The sequence below is a fragment of the Oryctolagus cuniculus genome, chromosome 10, assembly GCF_051225735.1.
Source record: "Oryctolagus cuniculus isolate XC-2025 breed Fujian yellow rabbit chromosome 10, ASM5122573v1, whole genome shotgun sequence".
NCBI lineage: Eukaryota > Metazoa > Chordata > Mammalia > Lagomorpha > Leporidae > Oryctolagus > Oryctolagus cuniculus.
In genome coordinates this window covers 60557620-60579876 of record NC_142876.1, presented here as the reverse complement: position 1 = coordinate 60579876, position 22257 = coordinate 60557620, and the positions used below count along the sequence as shown (strand labels likewise).

At 43.3% G+C, this 22257-nt stretch overlaps 1 protein-coding gene across 19 annotated transcripts in view; it reads left to right on the top strand.

Moving 5' to 3' along the window:
* DLGAP1 (DLG associated protein 1) overlaps positions 1 to 21029 on the top strand; it is a 1086743-nt gene extending 1065714 nt beyond the window's left edge. For 15 of the 19 annotated variants that reach the window (XM_070050436.2, XM_070050435.2, XM_070050434.2 and 12 more), the window contains 3 exons: positions 10749 to 10840; positions 14871 to 15023; positions 17630 to 21029. In XM_070050436.2, coding sequence (XP_069906537.2) covers positions 10749 to 10840; positions 14871 to 15023; positions 17630 to 17839 — 455 coding nt within the window. In that variant the 3' untranslated portion in view covers positions 17840 to 21029. Of the gene's footprint in view, positions 1 to 10748; positions 10841 to 14870; positions 15367 to 17629 lie in introns of those variants that run through there. The other 4 variants (XM_089305878.1, XM_051852111.3, XM_051852110.3 and 1 more) reach the window with 1 other exon arrangement.
* The last annotated feature ends 1228 nt before the right edge of the window (positions 21030 to 22257 follow it).

The window sequence follows — 22257 nt, the reverse complement described above, 5'->3', positions numbered from 1 at the left end:
TTCCCCCCCATACCGTCCCTCCCACCCACAACCCTCCCCTTTCCCACTCCCTCTCCCCTTCCATTCACATCAAGATTCATTTTCGATTATCTTAATATACAGAAGATCAGCTTAGTATACATTAAGTAAGGATTTCAACAGTTTGCTCCCACACAGAAACATAAAGTGAAAAATAATAGATGATTTTTTTAATGATGATGAAATCAGATCAGACCTATTGTCATGTTTAATCCCAGTGAGAGTCAAGTTGGGAATTGATAATTTCTTTTTTTTTTTTTTACAGAAGATCAGTTTAGTATGCATTAAGTAAAGATTTCAACAGTTTGCACCCCCATAGAAACACAAAGTGAAATATATTGTTTGAGTACTCGTTATAGCATTAAATCTCAGTGCACAGCACATTAGGGTTTAGGACTCTTATTAAAGGGCTCGCAGGAGCACGTTCATTGTCTTCTGTCTGCCCTTTCCATTGGAGGAGGGCTCCCCATGCCTGCCCTCTGGAGGATGCAGCGGCATGGCGCCATCATGGAGACAGAGAGCAGCTGCAGGACTTTGACATTGGACTTTCCAGCCTCCAGGGCTGTAAGAAACACAATTCCATCATTTATAAATTACCCATCTATGGTATTCTAGCACACAAATAGACCAAGACAATGGGTAACCATAGGGAAGTCTGAAGTGTGGGAATAACACAAGATAGGAAACTCTCTAATTTGCTTAACAAAACCAAACCTTCAAGATTGGCAAGAGAGGGAGATTATTCAGGATCTGGATGGGGTAATCAAACTTTATACCAAGGGGCTTCAAAAGCTTGTGGAATTGGAATTAAAAGATAGACTTTATTTTTGGTGCAAAAATTATGAAATCCGTGCCTATGCAGGGTCTTCAAAATGTTCATGGGTATTTGCACCCAAATAAACATCTCCTAATTTCACTTTTCTATGAACTGTTTGATGTACCCTCAAAGACCTAATAGTAATCAACTAGAGAATCCCAAAGGGGGTGTAGATTTGGGGAGAAAAGAGTTATGGAGGGAGTGGTTAGATATGCTACTTGGAAGCTGTGCTCATCCTTTTTCGATTGCTATAACAAAATGCCTGAAACTGAGTACCTAATAAAGAAAAAGGGGTTTATTTAGCTCAAGTTTGGGGGGTGGCTGAGAATCCAAGATTGAGTGGTCCCATCCATTTGGTCTGCTTGGCTGCATTGTAACATGAAAGAGAAACAGAAAGGAACCATAAAAGGCCAGGTGCATGGAGTGGCCCCACTCTATAGCAGCCCACGCTCATGAGAACTATTTCAGTCCAGGAGACCAGCATGGATTGATTGTCTTATGAAGGCAGCACCTTCAGTGGCCTAATTACCTCCCTCTTGGCTCTCTTCAAGCTTCCTCTACCTCAACATGGACACAGCGAGGACCAGACTTCCAGCACATGAATGTTTGAGGGACAAACCACATCCAACTAAAGGATCAGTATCCAATGCAGCTACAAATTTGAGAAACAAAAATCTATCTTTTAAATAGGAAAATGGATGAGATCACTCAAAAGGAATAAGGGAGGCAGGGAGTAAACTGGGCTCAGAATTGAATTTTGTGTTCAACATTTACGAGATGGAATGAGAGAGAAGTCCATAAAAAGCAGAGAAGGTTGGGCAGACATTGAGGTTCAACAGGTTAAGCCTCCCATCAGGATGCGCACATTCCATATTGGCGTGCCTCAATTCATGTCATACCTGTGCTTCTCATCCAGCTTCCGTTAATGTGCACCTTGGGAGGCAGAAGATAATGGTTAAAGTAGCAGGGTCCTGCCACCCACGTGGGTGACCCAGATTGATTTCCAGGCTCCTTTCTTCAGTCTGGCCCAGCCCTGGCTGTAACAGCCATTTGGGGAGTGAACCAGAAGATGGAAGACATGTCTGTCTGTCTCTCTCCTCCCTTCCCTCCCTTTCAAATAAATATAAATAAATAAAGAGGAGGAGGAGGAGAATAGAGAAAGCAGCGTCAGGGAGGCAGAAGGTGAGCCAGAGAGGGTGGCAGTGTGGAATCCGAGGGAATTACGTTACCCTTGTGCTGAATGCAGGGTCCATAAGGTCAGAGCATGCAGAGAGTGCCAGGCCCAGGGACTGCAGACAAACAGGAGTCGAAGAAATGACAGCGCAAAGGCATTCTGCCTTCAAAAAGCACTGCTTTAGTCATCTGGGGCTGCATACAAACTACATGGGCCGGGTGCCATAAAGAGCAGAAATGCATTTTCTCGCTGTTCTGGAGGCCAGAAGGCCAAGATCACGGATTTAGTTTCTTCCAAGACCTCTCTCTTTGGCTTGTTGGCTGCTGTCTTCTTGCTGTTTCTTCACATGGTCTTCCCTCCACAGGTGTCTTTGTCCTACTCGCCTCTTCTTATCAGCTCAACAATCATATTGCCTTGAGCTATTGACCCCATTTTCATTTAATTACCTTTTTAAGGACTCTGTAAATACAGTCACGTTCTGAGCTACTAGGAGTTAGGTAGGACTTAAACATAAGAATTTCTTTTTTTTTTTAAAGATTTTATTTATTTGAGAGGTAGAGTTAGAGAGAGAGAGAGAGAATCTTCCATCCACTGGTTTACTCCTCAAATGGTCACAATGGCTGGAGCTGAACCAATCCGAAGCCAGGAGCCAAGAGTTTTTTTCAGGGCTCCCACAAGGGTGCAGGGCTTTTTCCAAGACTCCCACAGTGGGCCATCTCTACTGCTTTCCCAGGCCATAGCAGAGAGCTGGATCAGAAGAGAAGCAGTCAGGACATGAACCAGTGCCCATATGGGATGCCAACGCCACAGCTGGAAGCTTAGCCTACTAAGCCACAGCGCCAGACCCTAGCATTTGGAAAAAAAAAAAAAAAAAGATTGATTTATTTGAAACACACAGTGACAGAAAGAGGGAGAGACAGAGAGACACAGAAATCTTCCATATACTGGTTTGATCCCCAAATGGCCACAACAGCCAGGTCTAGGCCAGACTGAAGCCAGGAGCCTGGATCAGGAACTCCATCCTTGCGTCCCAAGCACTCAGGTCATCTTGTGCTGTCTTCCCAGGCACATTAGCAGGAAGCTGGATCAGAAGCAGAGGAACGGGGGCTTGAACCAGCACTCAGATACAGGATGCCAGTGTCGCAAGCAGCAGCTTAACCCACTGTGCCACAGGCAGTGACACAAATTCGGGTAATAAGAGGGGAGAAGAGAATTTTACATTAGCTTCAGGGAACCAGGAGATTGAGGAGACTTGACAATTCTTCTTGGCAACCCGGGGGAGTTCCCCAGCAGAGGCAGAGATTAGACACAGGACTGGCTTATTTAGCAGGCTCAGAGCAGCCGGGAGGGAATGAGGCCAAGGATACGGGTGGGTGGGAGGAGTGGGTGCAGAGCAGTCATTAGGGGAGGGGCAGCTGGATAGGGTTACGGGACTGTGTGTGTGGCAAGCATCAGGAAAGAGAGAACACTGGGTGTATTCAGGCCTGAGTCCCTTCATGTCTTCATCTCATAGGAGGCAGGGTATTGTTGAAGATGCGGGAATTGAAATTGAGTTGGGATGAATAAGAGTAAAGAACGAGTCCAAGGGGGAGGTAGCCCAGATGTTCAAAGACACCAGCAGGCAGCAGTGAGAGATCAGCGGCCACAGGTTTGCAGTGGCACCACATCCCATGGTGAAACACTATTTGGAAAACAGGGTGAGGCTGGCAGGATTATCTGGTGTACTCTTTCTATCTGAAGATGGAGCTTGTTTTGCGGTAGGAGCTATTGGTCAAGAGCGGGGTAACACTGGCCCTCCTTTCTGCTGAGGATCTGTTTTCTGAGCAAGGCTCTGAGTGGTCTGGTGTCCAGTGAGGGTTAGGATCCTATCTCTGTGTGTGCCTTTATCCCCTGCAGCCAGTGGGCCCCGGTCCTGGCTCTGATAGGTGGGAAAAAACCATGCCAGACTATATACAGAGGCACTAAAATTGGAGTCCCTGAAGAGTTATTATGGAGCCCTTACAGACAAAAGAAATGATTCACCCACTCAGTGCCACTCGTGAAAGTCTGGCAGAAGGAAAGCCACCAAAAGAAGGGGACATCACTCAGTCCCCACTGTTGGGGAGAGAGGTCAGAGGGTGACGATTCATGGGAGAAGTGATTTCCTGTTTGGATCAGGCCACCTTTTCAGTTTCCGGGTAAATGTCCAAGAACTGAAGAGTGTAGAAGGGATACAGGAGTTATAACTATTGCTAAATTATAACAATTTACATATATTACTGCATCAAGTAATCAGCAATCCTATGAAGATAGTATTATGACCATTTCACAGATAAAGAAAATGACAAAGCTGAAAAACTCGCCCAAGATCCGCAGCTGGCAGGTGGCACAGCTGGTGGTTTCTGAACCTCCAGCCCTTTCTGACCTGGAGGATGCTCACCAGGTGGATTACTGTAGATGCGGCAGAGAGGTGTGAGCATCCGTCCTCCTGTCCAGTGTAGGAACCCATCACTGGGGGACAGTCAGACACTCTTCTTTGCAGGGAGTGATACAGAGTGTCTGGGTATCAGGGGAGGACCCTGAGCATGTAGGAAATACCTCTGTTCTTCTGTTTCTGAGGCCTTAAATTGGAGGCCTGATGACTACAGTTTGGGCATAGTAACTAAGAATTGCAAGCAGTCAGAGAAACCAGCATTTCTGTCTTTTCAGATCCAGAGCCCTAACATGGAAGAATACATATGTTAATTATGCTTAAGGATTTCAAATCTTGATTTTGTTTTGTTTTGTTTGAAGGGTGGAGAGACAGAGATCTCCCATCCACTGGTTTACTCCCAAAATACCTGAAACAGCCAGGCTGGAGCAAGCAGAAGCCAGAAGCCTAGAACTCAGAGTGGGTCTCTCACATGGGTAGCAGAGACCCACCTATTTAAGCCATCACCTGCTGCTGCCCAAGGTGCATATTAGCAGGGAGCTGGAGTCAAGAAGCAGAGCCAGGACTTGAACCCAGACACTCTGATGTCTCAATCAGTATCTTAACCACTATGCCAAATGCCTACCCCTGAAACACTGATTTTGACCCAATAAAAAGTCATGCATATCTCCAAAATTTTTATGTGGACTTTGGTTTGCTTTGCTATCCACCAGAGATTGACTGTCAGGGTTGAAAGAAAATGGTTAATTCTGTTCACCCCGTGAATACTTCAGAAAGCTTGGGGAAAATGAAATCAAATGAGATGTTTGCTTTGGTGCAAAAAAAAATTTTTTGAAAACCAGGCACAGTTTTTCATAATACACATTTTTCCATGAACTTTTTGAAGACCGCTTCATACCACTTCCTTGTTTCCAAAGCGAAAACCATACTCCACAGGGAAAGAAAAGGTATGCTCTTTTCTAAATGCCAATTCTTAAATGTAGCCAAGAGATTTTAAATCATAGTTTGCATAAAGGCCCCTGTCTCCATGGTCAAAATAGTCTTTCCCTGATTGTCATTATGATGTATAACTTATAAAGAAAAATCAGAACTCAAAAGTTATACCAGCCATCTCAGTCAAGTGATCCCTGGTTGTTCTGTTCAGGTGTTGGTATCTCCTGGGGATCTTTGGACCACTCCCCTGCAGATGGTATGATGTATGATGGTATAGATGCTCCTCGACTTACAACATGGTCGCTTCCCAATAAACCTGTCATAAATTGAAAAAAATCAAAGTCTAAAATGAGTTAATACCCCAGAAGCAGGAGACACAGATAAATGTTTTATAGACATGACTGGAATGGGAAAATACAAAACATAATATCCAAAAACCACTGGCATCATGGTGTGGGTTGTTCACCCTCATTGGGTTGCTAACTGGGAGTTGGAACTCTTGCTGTAACTGCCCAACACCATGAGATCAGGTTACATATTGCTCACCCAGGAAGAGAGCAAAATTCAAAACTCAACATTTCAAGTAAAGTTTCTAGTGAATACAGATGATTTTCACATCCACCACCAGGCAATAAAAAAATCCCAAGTCAAATCATCATTGTAAGCTGGAAGCTGTCCGTGCTTTATCTGTAGGACTTTATTTCTTTGAGAAAGAGCAAAAAGAAAAACTTAGAAACAAACATGAAAGTAATTAATACCCATTCCTTTGAAGGAGAGCACATAGATGGGTGTTTGCTGTATTGGCCTTTGTGCTTCCATGCATTTTAATTTTTCCATATAAAAAACAGTGGTATTATCAAATAGTAATTACTAAAGCAAACTGGTTAGTCCAGAACCAATGATCATATTGCAGCTGAAACCACTTCAAACCATGCTGTTTGTTTTCTGTTTCTTGAGAGAAAGAGACTATAACCACCACTTAAGGTACTCTTGGGGCAGGTGTGTAGCCTAGCAGTTGAGAGGCTCACAACCCACACCAGTGTGTGAGTTCAGTTCCCAGTTCTAGCTCCTGACTCCAGCTCCCTGCTCCTGTGCACCCTGCGAGTCAGCAGGTGATAGCTCCAATAGTTAAGTCCCTGCCACCCACAGGGGAGACCTGGATTGAATTTCTAGCTCTTAGCTTCATCCTGGCCCAGTTCCAGCTGCTGAGGACATTGGAGGGTGAACCAATGGATGGAAGCTCCACTCTGTCTCTGGTTTTCTCCTTGTCACTCAAGTAAAATTTTAAAGTTAAAAAAGTGAAATTCAAGGTTAGCCCTGGAAGAATGTATTATACCTAGACTTTTTCTATACAGAACATTTTAGTACCAGTTGAGCTGTTTTGATATGCACGTGAAAAGCCAGTATATTTCACTTACTATTTCTTGTACTGTATATTGAGCATCCTTGAAAGGAATATTTTTCTTTCCACTCTGCTGTAAGTTGATAGTGAATAGTTTAGACTAGTTTCTTCTTTTTTTTTTAACTTTTATTTAATGAATATAAATTTCCAAAGTACAGCTTATGGTTTACAATGGCTTTCCCCTCCCATAACTTCCCTCCCATCTGCAACCCTCCCCTCTCCCGCTCCCTCTCCTCTTCCATTCACATCAAGATTCATTTTCAATTATCTTTATAAACAGAAGATCAATTTAGCATATATTAAGTAAAGCTTTCAACAGTAGACTAGTTTCAAAACAGAATCAAGATACTTCTTTTTTCTTTATCTCTTTTTTAAATTAACTTATGGCTATTTCCTTTCAACTTTTTACTTCCACTTGTGTTTACCATTTATTGTTCATCAATTTCTTACTACCTTAAGGAGAATTTACAAACATACATTTACTTTCAGGAGAAAAAAAAAATCAGCTCACATACCAAGTGGGTATCTACTGGGGAAAAAGAAAGCAAACAAAACAAGACCAAAAACTCCATTGGAATGTCTTTCTTAAATGAAAGTGTGTTTTTAGTTCTCTGGGAAAGAAAGTTTGGAAGGCAAGGAACTCTGAATTGTCACCTGCTTGTCCCAGACCCTCTTGGTTCCATGCTTTCACTCAGGCCCAAGTCCTTATTTCCCTTCCCCGGGCAGGAAAGATTATCAGTTGGACACTGGTAACGCAAGTATCCTGGAGCCGGTAGGAAATTTCCACCCAAAGAGCAGGATGGTAAAAACCCAGGGAAACAGAGGGCCACACTCCACCCCACATGTCATCCCTAGGACTCTGAATCTCGGGCTCTAGCCAGACCCCAGTGAAGGCAGAAAAATGTCTCTGTTTTACTTTCAAGAAACATAAAAGCCCTGCCCACGTGGTGGTGTCACCCGCATGACGGCTTAGCGCTGTCTTCCTTGTTGTGAATAACTGCCTCATTCAGCTGCGCTTACCGTGGCGCTCTGTTATACCAGGCAGTCCCATGTCAGTGAGAACCATCGGCTCAAGGTTTCCAGGGGTGTCAGAATAGCTGGAGTTTCTGTGCTGGATCCCAGGAGCTATGGAATGCCAACCAGCAAGTGGGAGACCCAGGGACCCTCAATCTAAGCTCCCAGGACTCATTCTGAGATTTGCCGCTACCACAGTCCTACCCTTCTGCAAGACAATTCACAGAGGTTTCCACAAACTTCAGAGTTTGCCTGAAGTCATGTATTCACGTAGGAAGTGCCTGTTCCATGTCCGTCTCAGATCTGGGAAAGGTCACCCATGAAACAGACCTGTCCCACGCAACCAGGATGTCCGGTCACTTTTAAGGTGCCCAGACTTTGTTTTTTTCCTCTTTGCTTCTGACCAGGGCAAGGGTGGTTCTCACAGCTGGCACACCCAAAAAGGAAGTATGGTTTTCTGATCCTAGATAATAACTAATATTTATTAAGTGCTTTCTATATACTGGACAGTACCCTAAGCAATTCTTAAATTAATGCTTCTAACCTTTTAAAACTTTTTTTCAATTAAAAAATTTTAAAAGATTTATTTCATTTATTTGAAAGTCAGAGTTACAGAGACAGAGCTGGTTCACTCCCCAAATGGCCACATCAGCCAGGGCTGAGCCAGGCTGAAATCAGGAGCTTCATGGGCTCCCTTGTGGGTGGCAGGTGCCCAAGCACTTGGGTCTTCTTCCACTGCTTTTCCCACACCATTAGCAGGGAGCTGTATCAGAAGTGGAGCAGCTGGGACTCAAACCAGCATCCATATGGGATGTCAGTGTTGCAGATGGCTTTACCCACTACACCACAATGCCAGCCCCTCTTTTTTAAATTTTAAGGTTTATTTATTTTATCTGAAAGCAGGATGAAGGAGAGAAAGAGCTTCCATCTACTGGCTCAGTCCCTAAATGGCAGCAGCCAGGGTTGGACCAGTCTGAAGCCAGGAGGCTGGAACTCCATCCAGGTCTCCCATGTGGGCGGCAGGAGCCCAAATATTTGGGCTACCTCCTAGGCATATTAGCAGGAAGTTCAGTCACAAGTGTAGAGTAGTGGCACTCCAGGCACTCCAACGTGGATGTACGTGTCCCAGGCGGCAGCTTAAGCCATGGCACCACAACACTCACCCCTGCTTTTAACCTTTAAAAACAACACTGCAAATAGGTAACATTGGCCCCACTGTACATATGAGAAAACAGAAGTTAAGTGACTTGTCAAAGCAGTAGCTGGCAAGTGTTGGAGCCAAAATCTGGCCCACTCCAGGCCTGAACTCGCAACTGCTGTGGCGCCTGTGTCTCTAAAAACTGCCTTTTCTGCTCCTGGGATGTGGAAAAAGAACAATGCATACAACTGATTAATTAAACTGAAAAGGAAACGCATCTCCAAAGGCTGAAACAGACTGGGAGCTGGCTTTGGCACAGGGGCTGAGTCACCACTTGGGACGCCTGCACATCCGGTTAGGTGTACCTGCGTTCAGGTCCTGGCTCCTCTGTTTGCCATCCAGCTTCCTGCTGATGAGCCCCCGGGAGTTAGCTGGTAGTGGCTTAGGGTCTTGCTACCCACATGCAAGACCTGGATGGAGCTCCTGGCTTCTGGCTTCAGCCTGGCCCAGCTCTGACTGCTGTGAGCATTTGAAGAGTGAACCAGTGGATGGAAGTCTCTCTCTCTCTCTCTCTCTCTCTCTCTCTCTCTCTCCTTTAAAATAAAATGCAAATGAAAATTTTAAATAAAAACAGACCAGAAAAAAAAAAAAAATAAAAAAGCAACAGCTTTGGTAGGGGGACAACTGTCAGGGAGGCCCCCTTGTTAACACAGAGGAGGCAGATGCCTGCCCATGAATGAGCTGTTGGCTGACTGGCCAACAGGTGTGGGTACACAAAACTTGTGAGTCGAGCCTAGATACCCTGAGTACCTCGAGCCGTTAGCAAGCATGACAGAGAAGCAAAATACTGGGGAAACCCAGGGACAAAACAGAGGCGCGGTAAATTTGTTCACATTCGGAGCCGCAACAAGGTTCCTTAAATCCTATACCGTCCCTCCCCGCGAAGATTTCCGCCTGGGAGAGAGCTTCTCCCAGTCTGGTTTCCTCTGAGGGAGCCCTCGCCCCTTCCCTCCCGCCGGCAGGACCTCCCATGGACCTCCCCGGAGGCCCAGCTCCCGCAGGGCAGCGGCGCGCAGGCTTCCCGGCGCGAGGCGCCGCCGCCACGGACGCTGTGCGCGGAGCTCTCTGCCGGGTGCCAGCACGCGCGCCCCGAAACCGCGGGACTGCGCACCCAGCCAGAAGTACCTTGTAAAGGGAAAGATTTTCGGCACAGTACGTAGGGAAGCAAACCTATGATCGCCAGAAAAGTGGGCAGTAGAGTTTAGACGCTAGCGTGGAGCTGGCGTTCCCTGGGGGTTAGAAAAGAAAAAAGAAAAAACTTTTCAATGGGCCATGGGTCCTTCCTGACAGTCCCCAGTGGCTGAGCTCCGGAAAAAATATTGGAGGATATGGATGGCATCTCTTGATTGGCAAGAGATTCCCCTCTCCGAGTTAGGATTGCTTTTCTTGTGCTTAGGTTCCGATTAGAAAAAAACAAGCCAGGAGACCACCACTGCAGCCTCCATAAATCCGTTAACTACACTGGTAAACCTTGACATTCATCCTTGTGGTAAAAGAGGCTGAAAGAAAAAACAACCGTTTGCTTCTTCTCTCGGTAACATCCAGGGCTGTGATGGAAAACTCCATTACTCCCAGAAATGTGCATGACGGGCATGTGTTTTTCCAGGCTGATTGTGTGCTTTAACCCAGGAGCACCTGGGATTGGGCTGTCCGGGTGGGCGCGTGCCGGCGCTGGTGCTGTTTTCCCTAATCGTGACAGCGTAACTTCCGCTTTGCTTTACCAGAAGAAATCTCAACAGTGAGGCATAATGTGTAAACTTCTTGTATGTTTGCTCTTTTCAGTTCTAGGGAAAATCCGAACCGCAGTGGGCAGTGCCCAACTTCTCATGGCGCAGAAATTCTACCAGTTCAGAGAACTGTGTGAAGAAAACCTGGTAGGTAACACGCCCCGTCTCCACGACTTCCTTGCTAGTTCCTTCAGAAGGTGCCATCAAGACGGGTGCAACCAAAGGAAAACTGACTTTGAACCAAGGCAAGGCCGCTTAGTGTCTCTCACCTGGCATAGAGTTTTCCAATGAATCATGTCCTGCTTTTCTCAAGATTAAGAAATATTTATTTTACACTTAAATAATCTTAGAAGAAAAAAATCTAATCAAGTTAAAACTCCATTTCCTGCTGTCTTGTAACTGAAAATTTTCCATTTTCCTCACTTTACATGGCATCTCTGATTTTATTATTCTTACCTAAATATGGAGCATACTAACATTTCAAACATAATGGTACTGAGAAAATCATTTTGGAGAGCAATTTTTCTTTGTGAAATAGCCATCCATGGCCATTTCCTAGCCAAGAGGTCTCTGTTTTAATTCAAGGGCCAGAGGATGAGGGCCCTTTATCTTTTCTCTCTGATATAAAAAGAACAATTCAGCCTTCTTGCCATACAAAAACAAAATAAAGCAAAACAAAAATAAAAGCACCACTATCAACAACAGAATTTTTAAAAGTGACTTCAAAATGAAAAGGCAAGAGCTTTCTTATATATATGCCTTTAAAAAATGCTGCTATCTCCATGAACATAACTCCACAAAAATAGCTTTTCTTGCTCAGCTGGTGGTAAGGCTGGATCTAGAACAAAGAAAATGAAAACCGACTTATGTATCTTGTGGGAGGTGAGAACATGATTTTTGCAATCTAAATAGCCCAAAATATGATTTTAGAGTTTTAACTGCTTCTTGTTAACAAGGACAAATATGAGAGAATACTTCAAGAAATGCATGGACAATGGAATTAAAAGATACATTTATGTGGGTGCAAAAAGTTTAAAATCTACACATAGTTTTTTCATAATACACATTTTTATAAACTTTTTGAAGATCCCTCGTAGGCATGATTTTCAATTTAAAAAAAAATTATTTATTTACTTGAATGGCAGAGTTACCAAGAAAGAGGGAGAGACAGAGGGAGAAAGAAATAGCTTCCATCCGGTGATTCACCTCCCACAAATGGCCACAACTGCCAGGGCTGGGCAAGGCCAAAGTCAAGAGCCTACAGCTTCTTCCAAGTCTCTCATGTGGATCGCAGGGGATATTCCTCCACTGCTTTCCCAGGCCTTTAGCAAGGAGCTGGGTCAGAAATGGAGCAGCCAGAACTCGAACTGGCAGCCATATGAGATGCTATTGGTCACAGGTGACAGCTTAACCTGCTAAACCACAGCGCTGGTCCAAATTTCAAAAATTTTTTCACCCAAACAAATGTGTCTTTTAATTCCATTTTCCATGAACTTTTTTGAAGTACCCTCATATAGACTGAAAGGGAATTATTTTGGCAGGGATCAACCACGAGAAAATATAAAGCATGCAAAAGTTGGTAGGTACTCTCTCTCTGTCTTCTCCAAGCCTTTTTTCTTTGGACACACACACACACACACTGTAGCTTGTTTTCCTCTTTCTCAGCAAAAATTACCAGACCCTTCTTCTTGCTCAGAAATCTATTTTGGATCATGAGATAACTTATAGTAGCAAATGTAATAATAAATGAATTCAATTCAACAAATATTTTATTGAGATTCAATTATGTGCCAGGTACAGAAATCTTACTAATTTTCAATTTTCTGTTGTGTCACAGATCTTAATTAATGCAATCCTTTGTTAAGTGTACAGCAGCTCATATAAAGCCATTTTGCTCAAACTGGCTGGTAGATACACGAGGAAGTCACTAGGTCCATACAATAGGGAAAACACAGCACACCTTGAGAAAAGAATGTGATGAGCCAGTATATTAGGAAATAAAATGCAAACATTGCACAGATTGTAAAGATGAAATTGCCAACAAAACTTTTTGAAAATTTTGCAAATTTCCAGGAAATGTTAACCTCATTTAAGCCAGTTTTGACGTTTCCTAGGCTCCCATTTGTTGGCCACTGGAGGAGAAACTTAGAGGGTGACATACCAGAAGCACTAAAGCAGGGCCACACTGAGGCAGGAGAGCCACTGATACAGGTCCAAACAGGCTCCCATGGGGAATGTCAAGACCCCTTCTGTCACAGGCCATGCTGAGAGCTTGTAGACTTCTGATCTGTGGAGTTGATAGTGACATCATTTTTATGCTGGTTTTACAATGAGAGAAATGGGCATAAAAAAGACTAAGAAATCTGGCCAGGGCCCCATTGTAACAGGCAAAGCCAAGATTCAAGTCCCAGTCTGGTTGACTTCCATTCCTGTTGATAGCACCTTTAAGGGAGGGGAGTAGGCTCCACCCCTGTGCTGCAGGAAGCCGGCACTGCAGGTGGCGGCTTTACCTGCCACACCACAGCGCTGGCCCCTGGAATACATTTTACAACTGAACCAAAAACTTTTTTTAAATTTATTTTTTATTTTTTTGACAGGCAGAGTGGACAGTGAGAGAGACAAAGAGAAAGGTCTTCCTTTTGCCGTTGGTTCACCCTCCAATGGCTGCTGCGGCAGGCGCGCTGCGCCCAGCGCACCACGCTGATCCAATGGCAGGAGCCAGGTGCTTATCCTGGTCTCCCATGGGGTGCAGGGCCCAAGGACTCGGGCCATCCTCCACTGCACTCCCTGGCCACAGCAGAGAGCTGGCCTGGAAGAGGGGCAACCGGGACAGAATCCGGCGCCCTGACCAGGACTAGAACCCGGTGTGCTGGCACCACAAGGCGGAGGATCAGCCTAGTGAGCCGCGGTGTCGGCCCCAAAAACTTTTAAACCTTAGAATTTATCTCTTCCAATGAATTTTGGAAGGAGGGGTAGTTTTAGAACCATAAATTCATTTTTTTTATTTTTATATTTTAGAACCATAAATTTATAGATATGTTTATATTTATATTTATTGTGAGCCAGACCTAAAATATCCAAGGACTTAAAAGTTCTTTCTAACCTATTTACTTGGATGGCCATCAAGTTTGAACACTCTCTGACATTTCAATGATAACATTTTTATTAGAGGTTAGTTTGAAAAGCACACAGTGCCTCCGTGTTATTATATGACATGAGGTTTCAAGTCTGTTCAGTTGCCCAGAATACCCAGAGGTAGCTAGAACTGCCATTCACCAGGCATACCACCACCCCCTGACGCATGGTCGCTGCCACTCGTCTGACCATAAGTGCCTTTAGCTACTGTTGCAAGTAGGGAGCAGCGAGGAGCATGATACCATCAATCACTTAGTTGTATTTTTTCAGTCTTAACTCATATGAAGTCAAGTTCATAATTTCTATTGTCAGGCATATGTGAATGGGGACAAAGTCCGTCCTCAAAACCTAGAGAATATTTACTATTATCTAGCAAAGGGTCATGAACGTATAATATATGTATGTATAGATAATGCATTCTTGCATTGCCTATATTATATTTTGATCAATTGAATACTAATTTCAAATCAGTCATATGATAAAGTGGCTTTCTAACATCTTGATTATTAAACATGCTACTTTGAAACACCAATTCTTTTATAATTTGTTATTATTTGCCCTAGTGTTTCACTGAACATGAATGTTAAAACTAATTTCATTATCTGGTCATATTCTAGTCTTATTTATTTATCTTGTCTCTGAATACATTGTGTAGCATGGAGTAAAATATTGAGTCTAATAATATACTGCATTTCTTTTTTGAAGACAGCATTTTCATTTAAATATAGTCTTTTAAAAAGGCATCCTGTAGATCACACATTCTGGGTTTGTTTTTTTTTTAATGTTCAGACACCCCCACACACACATTTGTATTGACTGATGTTGCATCACAAGTTTGACAACCTTGACATTTGAGAATCACTGACTCAAATGGATGAGTGTATAAAATTGCCATTCGTAGCCTCACTTTTATCTCCTGTTTGAAAACCAAAAGGAACTCATCTTCCTTATGTTATCTAAACTATTTGAAAAGGCCTCTTTGGCCCTGGGCTTGTTGTCAGGATTGCTTCTAAAGCATGAATATTTTTCTTCTCTTGTACAGAATCCAAATGCTCATCCGAGGCCCACCTCCCAGGATTTGGCGGGGTTTTGGGACATGCTGCAGTTGTCCATAGAAAATATTAGTATGAAATTTGATGAACTTCATCAATTAAAGGCCAATAATTGGAAACAGATGGATCCTCTTGACAAGAAGGTAGAACAATGTAGATTTTGTATGGTTCATTTAAAAACCTGCACAAACACTGGACAGTCTAAATAGGCTTCTGCATTTAGTGCTGCTGTTTACAATGTGAAATGGAGCTGATATCATACTCATTTCATTGTAATGACAATGTTTACATAGTAATCATTTGGGATATTATCTGTAATATGTTTCAGGCATATTTTTAAAGAAAAACCTGTCTTTGTGAATTGGAAAATGGGAATGTGGCTTTTTTTTTGTTAATTAAACTTTAAGTTAAACTATTTTAGTCACTGGAAGGAACTGCCTCCATTTTGCTTTTTAAACTAAAATAAATGACATCTTCAATGCATGATTCCATAGAACAAGAGTTCAACTTCCTTACACCCTTGGGATGTGGTTCCAAGAAAAATAGGAAGCCCTGAAAAATAACTGACTTTGAGAATCATCTCAGAAATATAGCAATGAAGAAATCACTGTTGTTCAAGTCTAAAAGCATACACCATACAATTTCACAGTAATCATAAGTGTGGGGATTTTTTTTTTCAAAAGAATTTTTATTTTCGGTTGAATTGCCTTGGGGGATATTGCTCACTGGGGTCCTAATGCAAACGTTTAGAAATAAAAACCTGAGTTCTTTTATTTTAATTAAACAAGTGCAGTTTTCACATTTGATGATGGGAGAGGGTGTCCACCAGACTCACACAGGTATCCAGTGTCCACTCCCCAGGCTGGCCTGTCATGCACGAGTGTTTTTCACCCTTCGCTCTCATGGCCTGTGATCAAGAGGTTCACCTTGTGAAAATTAAGAATGGCTCTTCCTTTGAAGCAGTGATGGTCCTGCCTCTCAGGTGTCCTCACTGATCAGAGCTAAACAGCAATCCGATCCATTCTGCTGCTGCTCATCGTAATCTCAGGGTTCCTGGGGCACCGGCCCCCCATGAGAAATCCAGTCCCCAGGGACAATGTGTAAGCAACAAGAGGGCAATGCTGTCATCTCTGTGCCCCCACTTGCAGTCCAGCCACTGTCCAGCCAGGGGTCTCCGCGTTAAATATGAAAGCACCGTTGATGGGGCAGGACCTCTCACTTGGGAAGCCAAGCATTTGCACCCAGTCTGATTTTCTTTATGTGTAAAACTGGTAAGCTAGACAAGCTTTTAAGTCTGTCTCCTTTTAAGAAAACTCTGCAGATGGTCAACACGCTGGTAAATGAATCTCCAGAGCTGATCTAAGTTCTCATTCATTGATTTAAAAAAAAAAAAAAAGTTGCTAAAAAACATGTACAAGGAAAGGAAAATGACTAAAAAGTTTCCAGTATGGACACTTTTTAAAATAAGTCCACTGAGGTACCCAACATGAAGATTTCAAACATCCAAAAGAAGTGATGCTAGGAATGGATATGAGTGAGCTGCTGATATTTGCACAATCAGTAGTTAGATTGATTTTTAAGGCTTTTAAACTATACTCTATGACCAGCCCATTCTATCACTCCGTGGATGTGAGAGGCACATTTGTTTTTATGATAACTGAAAGTATTTTGCTTGAAAAGGAAACGTCAAATCCAGGTAAATCTGTTCTCAACCTGGGGGCTCAACATCCTCCCCGTGTGCCCCCCACCAAGTCCGTGGTGGTTCAGAGCCCCTTCACTGTGCCTGCACTGCATTTTTTTTTTTTTTTTTTTTTTGGCCAAAAGGATGAATGGCTGTTTATTTATTTATTTGCAATGACACTGCAAATGGATTTTATAGTTTGATGCTGATAAGAAGGATGACCAGTTTTTGGCTTGTGCTAAATTTTCATGGCACAATTTCTGTCGCTGTGAATACAACTGCCGTGTGGGCCAGTCATCCGGAGGCCCCTGGGGCCTGACTTCCTGCAGTCATCTTGGATCTGGCTCCCCTCCCGACCATAGGAGATCTCAATGTCCTCCCTTTCCGGTAACCCTGTATTGCTGTGTGTTCCCGCGGATTGCGCAAAAGGGAATTACTCACTGTGGCATCAACAAAGCTAAAGAACACAGTCTGAGAACCTCTTCCTCCTTTGGTTAGGCAGACTGGGGGAGAGAGGGAGGCTGGCTGGGTGGGCCGGAGCAAAGAGCGAGCCTCGAGCCTCGGATGTTTTTAAACCACGAACCCAGCTCGTACCCCTGCCCGGTGCCTGGCCCCTTAGAGGGGAGGCAGAGTTCGAGCTGCTGCTGCAGCTGCTGGCTCTCCTTGGCCCATCCTTGGCACCAGGAAGAGCCTGGGGAGGGGGTTCCAGAGGACGCCACACTCAGTGTGCTGGGAGTGCAGCCGTTCAGCAGTGGGCATTTTCAATACCCGCAATACGCTTTTGGAGAGACCTAGCTAAGCATTCTGTCCTACCCTTGGCCTTAAGCTTACCAAGTGGTGTTTTTTTTTTTTTTTTCCGCTGCATCTTTTGAATATCCAAGCCAGAATAATGAAGAAAAAAAACATATTTATATATGTATGTATGCAGTGTGCAGATCAGAACCAACCACCCTTAGGTTAAAACAGAAACAAAACAAAAAAGTGTGTTCTAACTACTGACCTATCCCAGTTTTTCCCAAGCTTGTCCTGAGAAGCTGTGTAATGTCCTGAACCTTCTGCTTTGATCAGGAGAGAAGGGCCCCTCCTCCAGTGCCAAAGAAGCCGGCGAAGGGCCCCGCGCCGCTGATCCGGGAGCGCTCGCTGGAGAGCTCGCAGCGCCAGGAGGCCCGCAAGCGCCTGATGGCCGCCAAGCGCGCCGCGTCCGTCCGCCAGAACTCGGCCACCGAGAGCGCCGAGAGCATCGAGATCTACATCCCCGAGGCGCAGACCCGGCTCTGAGCGCCGCCGCCCGCCAAGTATCTGTCCCCCGCTCCCGCCCTACCCCGACCCCTCCCAGCCCGTCCGTTTCTGAGCTCAGTGACTTCCACTGTCGTGGTGTAGTTGTCCACCTCGCAGGAGCCGCCCCCGGCCACCCCGCTCCCTGGACCAGTCTGCCCATCTTCCTCACCGAACCTAGCCCCGGATCCTGATCCGTCACCCTGCCTCATCCACAGACCCAACCCTTTATTTTCTGGGCCAAGCCACACCCACCTGTGTAGAAAGGACACCTTTAGGTCACCTGCCATCCTCAGTTCTCTCAAGCTAGTCTGTTCCTAGACCTCAGCAATATAAAACCATAGGGTATTTCAAATCCAGTATCACAGGGCGATCCTTTGGGACTTAACGGTCTTCCATAGGGAAGAATCGAGGGCTCCGATCCCCTTTATTTCCCCTAAATGGTTATTCTTTTTTAAAAAGCAGAGGGAGCACTTTATTCCCAACCTCAGACATCACACCGTCTCACCAGAATCAAGGAGTGACAGGGAGAAAGGGGACCAAGCAGGCCTGGGGGTGGGGGACCCGAATGTGTAGCCGAGAAGGGAGACAGAAGTCAAGTCCGCAGGTGCTGCGGGCACCTGCGCCACTCACAGCTGCACAAACTGCCTCACTGTTACTTCATCAATCACAGCTTCAAATGTTGCAATCAGCAGAAGATTGTAAATTCGATCTTTCAGGGAAATTAATCTATTCCGAATGGCAATAAAATGAAGAAAGGCAAGGCCATGGAAGCCCGGATGGTTTCAGATACTAAACAAGGGATTTTTTTTTTTTTTTTTTTTTTTTTGTCCTAGTACTAAGAACATTTAGATCTGAAATGTTTGGTCAACTTTCATTGTGCTGTGTATATTCTGTCGTTGTGGAGGTGGTTTTTCAAGGGGAGAGCATTGGTTCATTAGTTAGTGTCCACACTGGTGGGCCTAATGACACACATACAGGCACACATCTGCCTACAGAGCATGGTGGCAGCACAGCTGTTTTCAGAGACCAGTTGGGGTTTTCCTATCATCCCTTCGAATGCTACACGTCCATCTGTTTTAACCCAGTAGCTCATATCTCAGATGCGTTTTCTCCTTTAGTCTCCTCTCATGATGATTCCGAGTCCAATCATACCCCCCAGCATAGGAGTCTGTCCTATGTCAAATAGATGAAATAAATTCTCTAACCCAATAGACCTGCTGCCTCACTTCAAAGAGCTGCCTAAAAGTCACCTAGAGGTTCCAGGTAGTGGAGAAGAAATCTGACCCACTGGGGTCAACTGCCAGGAGGTGGGGGAAGAGGGGATAGGGGTTGGGGTCTGCATCATGCTGATATAAACACTGCAAGAACGCCAGGCTTTTGCCAGAGAACGTTGATTTACATTTGTAGTCAGAATTGATGGGCAGTATGCCTTGGCGTCTAGCTGAAGTTGTTGTTAAATGCCCTTACGCGTAGCAGTTTAAACATTTCGACTGTGGCAAACTTAAAGTACCACTAGCATTTGGTGTCCAGCTCACACACCCTAAAGCATTGGGAACTACCATTGAAAAATGAAAGACTTTTAAAAACATAACATCAAGTATGCTTGCACCAGAGAAGCTTTTAAAAGAACACACTCTCATAGCCAGGTGCTAATTTAATTTTACTTCTGAAATTAGGAGGGTTCTGGCAACAAGTATTTTCACGGACATACTCTAAAACCACTAGAGAATTCGCTACCTCTCAGAGCCATTGATGCTTTGAGCTATCTTTATAAACAGGGCACAAATGTTTACTGCTGTGGTTTACAAGAAAAGGGCTACTAACTTATTTAAAAACCAACCAACCAACTTGTAACTAGGATGAATAAAGCATCTTTCTTGAGTGCTTTGTAGCATTGGAGCATACGGAGATTTTGAGCTTCGAGGATTTGCTAGTTTTAGAAAAAATCCACCTTTTTTTTTTTAACCTTGTAGCAGCGATGAAAGGTCACACAAAGCTTGTGTGGAGTAGGGACAACTGCCACCTTGGGTAGCCTAGGGTCACATTCATTATGAGAGTGACTTGGAACTCACAGATTAATATGACAGAAGCAGCATCCATTCCAGGACCCAGGATCACAACAACTACAGCTCTGAGCCCTGAAGTTGAGTTAGTTAAGATTTGGGTTAAGAAATCGATTTCTAATACAATTCAAGATCATCCTACAAAATTTTCTTTGGAGACTGATTTATCCCAGGATCTTTTAATGAGAGACAAGAGGAGGCCTATTTATCTTGTCTAAGGGAACGGTATTTGTATATTCATAAGCTATTTTTGGTAAGAATTTTAAATCTTTTAGCTGAACGCCTACAGGGCATCATGACCTTTGCCTTCCTTAAAAACACAGCTGAAATTGTACAAACACTTTATAAAAAGCCAATTATTGATGTGAGAACACCACCCCACACGATGCTGCTTGCTAACCACTTGACCCCTGAAACTGACATTCATGAGCATAACCTTTGTTACATTGTTCTTTTTGATGTAATTTGTAGAAATGTTTTTTAGTTCATAATGGAAAATGTATGTACCCTGAAAAACTACTTATTTTGTTTAACTTTGGTATAAAGGTGTTGGGCATTTTCTTGGGGAGGGGGGGGTTACAAAAGCAGTTTGTCTCCCACATCAAAAACGTTCAAAAAAATTAAGTATTTATTATATTTTTTGCAGATGTTTCCATACAATTCACATAAGCTTTTTGTAAAGAGAGATGAAGAAATGGATTAAAGATTTTTAATATTTGAAATGGTAAATAGAACTAATTTATTTGTAATATATTTCTGTTATTTATAGATGTTTCCTTAATGTTTTACTGTGCATCACCACTTTAATTTAAGCCTTATCCTTGTGAATTTACCATTTCTTTTTTAAAACATGTCTAGATGCATATTTTAAATAACTGGAATGTAAAAATCACTAGCATATCTGACTTCCCAAATGTAATTTTTAAAAATTATTTTGGTTTGGAAAAAAAAAAAGATTCATTTGAAAGCCTTCAGATGGAGGGGTGGGGAACATTTTTATGGCTTTATGAATTGGAATTTCATAGGCTTATTTACCTAGATTGTGTGTGGACAAAAAAATTTGTAAATAGATGAATGTTTCCCATAATGTAAAAAGAAGAAATTAATAAAATAATTAATGCACTGCTCTCAGGTCTGTGTGTTCTTACTACAGAGTCATGCATCTTCCAGAATAGAACTCATTGTCTTTTGGGAAGAATATTAAAGCAGTTGAGACACAGATCCTATCTTTCTGACTTTCATTGTGACAACACGTTTCTTATGCACTGTTGAGCAGGCAGGGAGATCTTGCAGCCTATTGAAGGCATTCCATTACTGAAGAACTAAGAAGTCCTTTCATTCAGAGAATTATATATATGAAGTCTTGGGTCAAGACCTACAAGAACTCTATGGCAGTGAGAATCAGGTACATTTTGTGGTTGAAGTTGCTAGCCTCTCAAATGTGTACAAACGTGTGTGGATCTCATCCACTTTTTTTCCTACACAAAACAACACTTCTGGTTTTCATTCCGTCCTCAAAGTCATGAAAACTGCTCACTGAGGTTTAGTGACTTGCCCAAGGTGGTCCAATGACTAAGGGACAGATTTGAGTCCCAAATCCCAAATTTCAGGTCACTCCTTCTTCAGTGCTATCTCTATCACGCCTCCCACACTGGAAGTAGGCAGCTCTTTGCCACTGTCAGTTTCATCTGGTTTTCATTATGGTCATATTTGTAAACCTTACTTTATAAACAAAAGTACAGATTTACAAAGAAAAGGAAAGTTAGAATTTTTTTTTATGAAGTGGACTTGCATTTATCTATTGCCTGATACCTGTGTTTACAGCGCTTCTTCCTCAATCCCCTACCAAGTTCTTGGGCAAACCCATTCACTTACATGAACTGGCTTGGAAATTGGTGACCAGATAAGCCACTTTTCCTGAGTTTTGTACATAGGCAAGACCTGTGCCAGTCGCCAAAATAACACAATGTTCTTTTCAAATTGCTTCAAATGAGGAATGCACAGGTGACTGCATCCTTGTGAGGTTACAAAGATCTCATTACTTTGGTTCATGTACTGACTGTTCATGTAGTCCGAATAGTGATTATACTTCTTGCTTTTCACAAATTAATCCTTCTATTTCACTGGGGCTCCTTAAACATTTTGGCCAATCCCAAACCAAAAATTAGTTAACTTTTGGATGTAGAAATCTGAATTTCCACAAAGGGATTTCCTAAGTTATAGTATCCACCCTCCAAAAATAAATGTAATTTAGTTTTTAAATACAAATTGAACAAAATGGCTTGCCCTGAACTTGGCTTTTTTATATATATATATACCTTTAAAATCCACCCTGAAGAATATACATTGATTCTG